Below are 10583 nucleotides of genomic sequence, written 5' to 3' on the forward strand. Positions count from 1 at the left end.
AGATACAGGCATAGAATGGGGGGGGGGGGAGGGGGGGGAATTATATATTTTGTGGTTAGGCTCCTTTAATTTTCAACTTTTAATGCTCTAATCATTGGAATTACTAATATTACACATTATTTAGGCCTATTCTGTGTTTTATCTGTTAGATCCTGTTAACTTAACTGCTTAAACATATCTATTATTTTCACCTAAAAAGTTTTAAATTACTTAATTTTTTTATTTATTTTTTTTACTAAAAATGTAATGACCAATTTTAACCACACGATGGCGACAAACCCGAGTGTTCTAGTTTTGGGATTTTGAATTTTAATATTTATAATTAGCCTAATAATATAACTGTAAATAACGGCCAAAGCGCAAAAAAATACGCGGATTGTGAAAAAAAACCAAAAAACAAAAACTTGAGTAAATGTTTAGCGTTAATGTGTAAGCTAATCTGGTTAGCCGCGTACTAATTTCCATTACTTTTTACACAATACGGTTTAGCTTATTTTTTGTTATAATTTACCCTTTATTTGTATTTTATTTATTATAATTTTCACTTTTAAATTGTAATAACCTTATTTTTACCTCACGATGGAGACAAAGTAAAAAAGCGTCACGTTTTACGCCAATGAAGAAGCGGCGTGCCATTGACGTCATCTCCTCCTTTATCCTTTACGACAAATCTGCCTTCGGTTTAGGACAAAAATAACAAAAAAACAGCTTTATTTTTTCTCATGAGCACGCATTGCTTATTAGTATAGACTTTTATCTATCCGCCGGTGTTAAATTTTCACCCGGTTTTGGTATTTTCGTCTTTATTTAGCAGCTTTTGTGTTCGCGTTCAGCTTAAAACAACGGGTAAGCTAATATAAAAAGGACAGCTGGTTTCTACAGATTGGCAGAAGAGACGAGCATAAACAATCTGATTTGTCCACAAAACTATGAAATAACGCCCCACATCGCCAAGGTAAGTGCAAAGAACAACAATAAAGATGTTATAATGCGTTTATTACAATTGATGCGAAATGTCAAGGCGTTTTTTGAGGTTAAAATTGAAGGAACAGGATGTTTTGGTCCCGATTTGAGACTGTGTTTTGTTGTCAGTCCTGTTGTTTAATCGCAATTTAATCATTTCTTTTACCCTGATTTACTATTTGTGTGTTTTTTGTGTTTTTTTTTTGTTTTTTACAATAATGCATTTATTAATTACACTTAAACTCAATTTAATCCTAGGTTTAAGGTGCGGTGCAGTGTGTAATTTTTATAGTGTTTTGTTTGGTTTTTGTTTGGTTTTTTTCCATGGAGGTGTTATTGCTTTGTCTGGAATGTTCCACAGTATGGCATTAAACCTTTCTATCTCCATGGAGATCAAACCAGACCAAGTTACAAGGTCAGATCTGTGGAAAAGCGACCACACTCACAGTCAGAATACCTGTTTTCTAGATATTTTTAAGCTTTAAAACCACCTGTAATTGAATAAATGTATAGTAGAGGTGTTTAAAGTCACACTGTGGAACATTCCGGGCAGAGCAATGACGTATCCATAGAAATAAGCAGGTGCCGGAGCCCTAACCAAAAAGTTACACAGTGCGCCTTTAAATAATTACTTTAATTAGTGACTTTTTACTATTACAAATTGGTTCATATCTATTTTCTTTTTTGTTTTTCATTTAATCCAACCATGTATGATGTTGTAAACGGTTAAAACAGATTATATACTTCAAATCTGGACTTTATTTTCCATATATTGTTTATTATAAAGTTAGTATTTTGTCAAAGGCTGCAATCATGACATGACTGTTCAGTGTTTCTCATTAAATACAGAAGACTATGTTGGCCCTGTTAATCTAAAATAGTTCCTCAGAGACTAAAATAAAGCGAGTTATGTGTTGTTATCGCAGAATTAGACTATGTTGGACTCTTGTGTTGTCAGAAATGGTCAAAAATTACTGGTTAAAGATTAAATATAGGCAGTAATTGGCATTTATACTCCACAAATTGAATGAGATTTAGTTATTCCAATGAAAGTTATTTGAGTATTGAGTCATTTTGACACAATCTATGGGAAACACTGTAGTTGTAATCTTTATTTGGCCTATAGAGACTCTAAAACCCAAACTAGAGACCCTTTATAACAGAAAAAGTGGCATTATTAAAGCAAAATAGCCCAAAAAATAATAAACATTTTCATATTTTTATCAAGAATACATTTTATTTATGAATAGTGTGTATTTATAAGTCTTCAAACGCAATATGTCGACCTTTATTTGGTAGTTAATGTGTTTGGAAAGCCTCAATATACAACAGAAATAATCTTTTGACAAATACTAACATAATTGTTGCAGCTCTGGTATTTTAAATAACTTAAAACTGTCAGTATGGTTTAATCCTCAGTTAATATGTCCATAATCAGGGCCAAACCACCATTAAATCTGTCTTTTTTTATCTCTTTTATTTCAGACTTCAGATTTTTTTTCTACATTTCCGGACCATGATGCATCAGGAGAACGGCACCAATGAGGAGGCCACAGTCGACGTTCAGTTCACGGAGCTGCCCAACGCTCTCATCGCCTGTAAAGTCCCAGAAGATCTTTATGAGGAAGGAATGCTGAGGGTAAGAGAAAATAAAATAATATATCCCCAGATTTGTCGAACCTCTGTCACAATTTTGATTTAACCTGGTTGAACGTGGCCAAACCTCCTCGCAGGGTCAGGCTTGGTTAGTACTTGGAAGAGAGAACGCAGAGAATACCAGGTGGGGCAGCTGTGGCTCTAGTGGAAATTGTTGTAGTGTCCTTGGGCAAGACGCTTCACCCACATTGCCTAGTGTGAACGTGGTGTGTGTTGGTGGTAACTACAGTAGGAACATGTTGCAACAGAATGTGCATAATCCATTGTAAAGCGCTTTGGGTGTCACGAGAGGCAAATCCAATGCATTATTATTGTTATTATATTATTATTATTATTAGGGGTGGACGATGTGCTTAAATGGGTTGGTGAGTGTCTTGGTTGAGGTTTAAATATTGCACAAAAAGTGTCAAAACTGTCAAATTAACCACTAAATTGCAGTAATATTAGACTTTGCAGGTATTTTTAAAAACTGAGACATTTCCCTTCATTTGTACCCATCTTTTACATCAAACAGCAAATTCGCTTCTGAAAACGGATCTTTCTAAAAACTCAGACTAGAGTAGAGATTTTGGAAAACTACAGTTTTACAGACTTTTGCGTGTAACGTGAGATCAATGGAGTTTTAGGAGCCGATGAGCCAAAAGTGCGACCAGTGTTTCCCTTTTGCTCTGATGATGCTGATGGAAGCATCAAAGCAGCAGTCACATTTCTTCTGGTGCAAACGCTTTTCATGTGTTTACATTTACACACACAGCTGATGTTTCATATCCATGACCAGAGACGAATGAGGCTCGGAGCTCAGTGATTTTACCACTTCTTTAACAGATCTGTGGAGAGGCAAGCCCTCTCAGTAATGCACGTTTTTCAAGGTATTTTTGAGTAAAACTTACAACTGTAATAAAATAAAAGCTACAGGTTTGATAATCCAGGTGCCACTCAAAGGTTTGGCGTAGTTATGATGACGCTCGATGGCGTATTTATGCTGGTTGACTTTTTTGAAAACGATGCTGTGTGCACGATGTTATTTTGGAAAACGGAGGGAGGGAAATATTTGTTTCTCAATATATCTGGCAATGTAAACGTAGCCTTATACTCATATTTGAAAAAGTGTCTTGTCTTCATGGTGACAAGTAACATAGTCGGGTCGTGCCATTTTTACAATTTTACCATAAATTCATGTTGTACTTATTCTGACAATTGACTGGTACTATGGTGTTTAGCCTTTACTGGTAACAATTGTAATGCTGATTTTTTTTGGGGTGTTTTGTTTCAAGTCTAATATCCGATCATAAAACCCGAAATTCAGTTGGTTTAAAGCGACTGAATGCATCTGAATGGTCACTACCTAAACCCCAGCTCTTGCAGCCAATCATGAATCAGTGCTAGTGCAGCTTCTGTAGCTGTTTTGTGCTCCCCTTAATGAAACAAACGTGGATGTGTCTCTATCTGCAGGTTAGGTGGCAACACAGGTTCAGTTGTGATTGTAATACCTTTTTTTAAAACTGTAAAACCCCAGGCTGTATAAAGTTCATTTAAGGCACCATTATGTAAAAAAAAAAAAAAAAAAAACACTGCAAACTCTCATTGCTCATTGTCGTTACACTATTCCGCCACTAGATGTCGCCCCGGCGCTGCTGTTCGCCGCTTACTCACTCCGCGCTGATTCCTCCTTAGTCATTCGGTCTTTATTGAAGGAGCTAAAAATAACCGTGGATTTGTTTAAGTTTGGACGTCACACCGCGCGATGCATCACAAGAATGTCCAATAATATCCAGTGAGCAGTTCGTCTCCCACTCCCACTCAGGAAAAGCTCCACCATCACCATCACGGCCCTATTTAAAGGAAGGCGGCGCTGGGGAAACTTGCTGCATTGGAATTCTATTGTTATAAAAGTCAATCTTAGTTATATCTTTGGCCAGCAGGTTGCGTTCACATGACGTTATAATTTCCAAATTTCTAAAGATGGATAACAGGTTTGATTTCTATGATAGAGTTTGGCCTTCAGTTATCTAATAATACAAATATTTTGACCTGGTTTGTGTTTAAAGGTTTTATATTACGTAAAACTGACTGTTGAGAGCTTTAAGACACATTATAATTCTGTTACCTTCTCAAAAAAAGACCTGGAGTTGTGTTTTGTTTCATTCACATGTTTAAGTAATTCTTTATTATGAGTCTGTCTACATTTCTAAAGCTCAAAATGCTCTGTTCCACCTTGTGATGTCATGAAGTGGTAGTTTCCAAGTAGTTTTTTTATATGACGACGGCCTGAAGAGAAGACACAAAAGTGGCGTCGCGTCTTCACTTTTTATTCCGTGTTTTTTTAGACGAGCGTTTCAGGAGGAAACCTGCGTACATACAGTGATGCAAAAGTGTGTGGAATTAGATTGTGTATGTTTGTACTTAAAGCAACAATTGCGTCTTTGGACATATGTAAGTTTTCACGTCACACATTTTCATCAACTCCTCCATTCACAAAGTTGTCCCACCGTCGACTGGTTCTCTAGCCCTGATGAAGACCAGTTCAAGGTCGAAACATGTTGGCTTTGGCCGTTCAAATAAAGGCATTTTAACTATATTTTTCCTTGTGCTATTTTTTTTACTTTTTCTACTTTTTTGGATTGCCTAGAATCCGTTGTGTTTAAGTTTTGATCATTTTTCCAAGAGCACCCTCTACCTGCTCCTACTGATTGGAACACCTGCAGCAAACAGCCACATTTTTGTTCTTTCTGGTTCTCCCAGGTGTCGTCCATATCCGTCTGACTCGCCTGCGACAAGCTGGTGCATCCAGAATTTGACAGAGGTGATTGCAGATCCTTCTCTGTTCAGTAATAGTATCTCTGCAGATTCTGTACATTTGTTGGGAGCCTCCTGTAAGTTTATTAGAGGCATGAAAATGATCCAACGTGTTTGTTTCTGTGTACTGTATGTATGTGACATAAACGTGTACACGACGTGAGCAGATCTGACCAGAGTTTTGCGTCTTGGGCAGTGTCGACGGAAACACGACAACGGAGCGTATTCAGCTTTTCCACTCTGGAGGGTGGTTGCAGATTTTTGCGTTTTTAAGCCTCAAAAACGCCGTCACTGTCTAAACGAAAGCCACTTCCGATAAAATATTTTGTCGATTTAAACCTGCAAGCGTTCTCGTGTAAACAGGCCCCAAGTTAACAGCTACCTTTTCATCTTTAGTCGAGTAGAGAAAGCAATTCCAGGTCTGAAATGATCCAAATGATTCTAGTGAAGGTGCGTGGAGTTTAAAAACACAGTGGAGCACTTCCTGTATCACAGCATGACATCACAAGGTGGAGCAGAGTGAAGAGAGAGAACTCAGCCTAATAAAATCTGCAGGGTTTGTGCGAATGAAACAAAACACAACTCCTCCTACATTATAACGTAGATCAAAAAATAGTGTTCTTCTCTCATACTGATAACACTCTGTTCCACTTTGTGATGTCATATGGTTATACAGGAAGTGCTCCACTGTGTTTTTAAACTCCACACACCTTCACTAGAATCATTTGGATGATTTCAGCCCTGGAATTGCCGATCTCTACTGAACTAAAGGTAGAAAAGGAGCTGTTAACTTAAACTAAAACTACCGCTTCATGACATCACAAGGTGGAACAGAGCGTTTTGAGCTTTGGAGATGTAGACAGACTAATAATAAAGAGTTACTCAAACATGTGAATGAAACAAAACACAACTCCAGGTCTGTTTTTGAGAAGGAAACAACATTATAACGCGGCTTAAAGCTCACAAGAGTCGGTTTACTGTAATGTAAGACGTTTTTTTAAATAGATTTAGTTCTGGAATACGTGGAATTCTTGGATTAGTTTATCCGTTCATATTTCAGTCTTCTCTCAAATGTTAACACTGCCGGAGTTGTTTACAATCTGCACTCTGAACAGAATACTAGTTTTGAATGTTTTGAATTTTTTCCTGAATAGTTCAACCCTAATTTACACTCCTCGTTCATACCTTTATTTGGTAATACAAGTTCAGAGTATCAGATGTAGTTTTCATTTCTTCTCTTAAATAAGAAAAGCTCACTTCTCTTAAATAAGGTTAAACTACTTATTTGACTAAAACACAGGTAAGGTCTTTATATTTAAGAATTTTGCAAAAACATTCAGATTCGTTTTCCCAGTTTGGGCATTTATTAGGTTTAAAATTTGACTACATTTTGGAAATTACTTAGTAAAACTCCTCTAATGTACACAGAAATTATAATCGGACAAGTCCCAGTCTAGTCTTGGTTTTGGTCCATGCTTCAGTCTATCACTAATGCTCGTTTAGTCCTGATCTAGTCCTGATTTAGTCCTGGTTTAGTCCTGATTTAGTCCTGGTTTAGTCTCAGTCTTGTCCTGGATTAGTCCTTATCTAGTCCTGGTTTAATCCTCATTTAGTCCTGGTTTAGTACCAATCTAGTCCTGGTTTTGGTCCTGGTTTGGTCCATGCTTCAGTCTATGATTAGTGCTTGTTTAGTCCTGATCTAGTCCTGGTTTAGTTTTGATCTAGTCCTGGTTTAGTCCTGGTTTAGTCCTGGTTTAGTCCCAGTCTTGTCCTGGTTTTGGTCCTATTTGGTCCATGTTCCAATCTATCATTAATGTTTGTTTAGTCCTGATCTAGTCCTAGTTTAGTCCTGATCTAGTCCTGGTTTAGTCCCAGTCTAGTCCTGGGCCCCGGAACAGCAGACCCAGTTGCCCACCCCTGTGTGTTAACAACTTTCTACTTTTTCAATTTTTAACACATTTTTCACATTTAATTGCTTTAATTTGTATTTGCAGCAGTTATAACCCCACCAGATGAAAGCAAAATTAGACAATCATACACGCTTTAATGGTCTCGGGGCAGTGTTTAATTTGGGAAATGGAAAAAGCAGAGGTGAGTCCTCATTCTAAAGTCACTAGTTTAGTTGAAATGCTTGCGAGAGTCCTGTTTAGAAAGTGTATTTATTTTCTAAAGTAGTCCTAGTCCTTAGTCATTTTAGTCTCCTGGTTTAGTTTGGTGCTTCAGTCCATTAATGCTTAGTCCTGATTTAGTCTAGTTTAGTCTGGTCCATGCTTCAGTCTATCAATAATAGTTTTTTGCAGTGTCCCAAGGCTGAAATGATCCAAACGATTCTAGTGAAGGTGTGTGGAGTTTAAAAACACAGTGGAGCACTTCCTGTATCACCGCATGACATCACAAGGTGGAACGGAGTGTACCTAAATTAAAAAATGTGTGAATGAAACAAAAAAAACACAACTCCAGGTCTGTTTGCGACGAGGAAACGACATTATAACACAGATCAGAAAACAGCCTAATGTGGGCCTGTTTAAAAGTCTCACTGCGGAACATTCCAGAGCAATTACATCTCCATGGAAACAAGCAGGTGGCACCAGAAAAGTGACATAATGCAGCTTTTATTAGCTCATTGTCTGCATGAGTTAACCTTATTATATTTTCCATGCAGCCGTTCCTCCGTCTAATTGTTGTTTACCGGTTTCACAGTCGCCGCTGTTGAGTCACTACTTGGACCCAGTATTTCAGATCGCTGACTCGTAGTACTTGTGGTTTCGCAGTAGTATCAGCAGTACTACACACAAGTATGTACAAATGGAATGTGATACTGCATCTAGTAGTGGTATTTGTAGTACTAGTTGCAGTAGTAGTAGCAGTAGTATCAGTAATGCTAGACAGGAGTGGAAATACAATCTGATCTAGAGGTAGGAGTAGTAGCAGTAGTACTTTCAGTAGTAGTAGCAGTAGTAGATGCTTTATTAGTTGCAGTAGTAGCAGTAAAGGTAGTAGTACTTGTAGTATTAGTAATAGTAGACAGTATTATGTAGAAATTGAATCTGTAGCAGTAGCAGTGATAGCCACAGTAGCAGTAGAAGTTGCAGTAGTGGTATTGAAGTAGTTATAGTGGTATTGAAGTAATAGTTGCAGGAGATGTAGTAGTTGCAGTAGTGGTAGCAGTAGTACTTGTTGCTATAGTAGTATTTTTAGTATTTGCAGTAGTGGCTGCAGTAGTAGTTGCAGTAATAGTTGCAGCAGTAGTATTATTAGTAGTAGAAGTAGTAGTAGTATTATCAGTAGTACTTGCAGTAGTGATTGCAGTAGTGATTGCAGTAGTAGTTGCAGTAATAGTAGTTGCAATAATTGTAGTATTTGCAGTAGTAGTAGCATTAGTACTTGTTGCTGTAGTAGTAGCAGTAGTTCAGTACTTGTTGCTGTAGCAGTCTCATTAGTATTTGCAGTAGTGGTAGTAGCAGCAGTAGTGGCAGTAGTTGCAGTAGCAGTAGTAGTAGCCGTAGTGATTGCAGTAGTAGTAGCTGTAGTTCTGTTTGTAATTGTAATTGCAGTAGTAGTTACAGTAGCAGTAGCAGTAGTACTTGTTGCTGTAGTAGTTTCAGTTCTAGTTGCAGTAAATGTATTACAATAATACTATCATTAGTAGTAGCTTTAGTAGTAGTAGTAGTAGTAGTAGTAGTAGTAGTAGTAGTAGTAGTAGTAGTAGTAGTAGTAGTAGTAGTAGTAGTGTTTGCAGTAGTGATTGCAGTAGTAGTTGCAATAGTTATAGTATTTGCAATAGTAGTAGCAGTGGTACTTGTTTCTGTAGTAGTCACAGTAGTACTTGTTGCTGTAGTAATAGCAGTAGTAGTTGCAGTAGTAGTTGCAGTAGTGGTTGCAGTAGTATTTACAGTAGTGGTTACAGTAGTGGTTACAGTAGTGGTTGCAGTAATAGTTGAAGTAGTTGTAATAGTCGAGCGTGGTTCTGGTTTCTGGTCGCGTGATGGAAAAAAGTCCCTCAGTGGAAAAGGGCCGTGTAATGTTTGACTACTGTACTATGGAAAGTATGTGTTTGTGGAGGACTCAGGGTCAAGTGTACTCTGAGACGCCATGAGGACACGCAATCTGATACCAGAAGAAGTAGAAGAAGTAGTAGAAGTAGTAGTAGTAGTAGTAGCAGTAGTAGCATAAAGTTAGACAGGACTGAAAAATAATAAAAAGTAGTAGTAACAGTACTAGTATATGTAAGTATGTAGAAATGTAATCTGATATAGTAGTAGTAGTAGTAGTAGTAACATTATGTTAGACAGAACTGTTGAAAGTAGTAGAATCAGAAGTAGTAGTAACAGTAGTAGTATCTATAAGTATGTAAAAAAAGTAGTAGCAGTAGCAGTAGTAGTAGTAGTAGTAGTAGTAGTAGTAGTAGCAGCAGCAGTAGTAGCAGTAGTAGTAGCAGTAGTAGTAGCAATAGTAGTAGCAGTAGTAGTAGTAGTAGTAGCAGTAGCAGTAGGAGTAGTAGTAGTAGGAGTAGTAGCAGTAGAAGTGTAGTAGAAGCAGTAAAGCAGCAGCAGTAGTAGTAGTAGTAGTAGTAGTAGTAGTAGTAGTAGCAGTAGTAGCAGTAGTAGTAGCAGTAGTAGTAGTAGTAGTAGTAGTAGTAGCAGTAGTAGTAGTAGTAGTAGTAGTAGTAGTAGTAGTAGTAGTAGTAGTAGCAGTAGTAGTAGTACTAGTAGTAGTAGTAGTAGCAGTAGTAGTAGAAGCAGTAAAAGCCATAGTGGTAGTACTAGAAGTAGTAGCAGTAGTAGTAGTAGTAGCAGTAGTAGTAGTAGTAGCAGTAGTAGTAGTAGCAGTAGTAGTAGTAGTAGTAGTAGTAGTAGTAGCAGTAAAAGCTGTAGTACTAGCAGCAGTAGCAGTAGTAGTAGTAGTAGTAGTAGTCGTAGCAGTAAAAGCTGTAGTACTAGCAGCAGTAGCAGTAGTAGTAGTTTACTCTTAAAAAATAGTTAGATCTGATTTGTGTTGTGATCGTTAAAAACACCTGGTGACACGTGTGAGTGAATCTGGATTTTTAAAGGAACTGTTCTGTTTGGAAACAAAGTGCAGTGCATTTTAAAACACCTTTAACATTTCCTTGTATTGTTTTGTCTTTGTTACATGAGTTTTTTTTCTTCTTGCATCATTTCTATTGCCCA

General features: G+C 37.4%; 1 protein-coding gene across 1 annotated transcript in view; it reads left to right on the forward strand.

Moving 5' to 3' along the window:
* Positions 1 to 621: 621 nt before the first annotated feature.
* Positions 622 to 10583, forward strand: part of LOC110156601 (calcipressin-1-like) — a 39193-nt gene continuing 29231 nt past the window's right edge. The window contains exons 1-2 of the mRNA XM_055164458.1: positions 622 to 955; positions 2449 to 2602. Of these exons, the coding sequence (XP_055020433.1) occupies positions 2480 to 2602 (123 nt within the window). The 5' untranslated portion in view covers positions 622 to 955; positions 2449 to 2479. The remainder of the gene's footprint in view (positions 956 to 2448; positions 2603 to 10583) is intronic.

This window comes from Boleophthalmus pectinirostris, unplaced genomic scaffold, assembly GCF_026225935.1.
Source record: "Boleophthalmus pectinirostris isolate CB_2022bp ecotype Guang Dong unplaced genomic scaffold, ASM2622593v1 HiC_scaffold_11, whole genome shotgun sequence".
In the NCBI taxonomy this organism is placed as follows: Eukaryota; Metazoa; Chordata; class Actinopteri; order Gobiiformes; family Gobiidae; genus Boleophthalmus; species Boleophthalmus pectinirostris.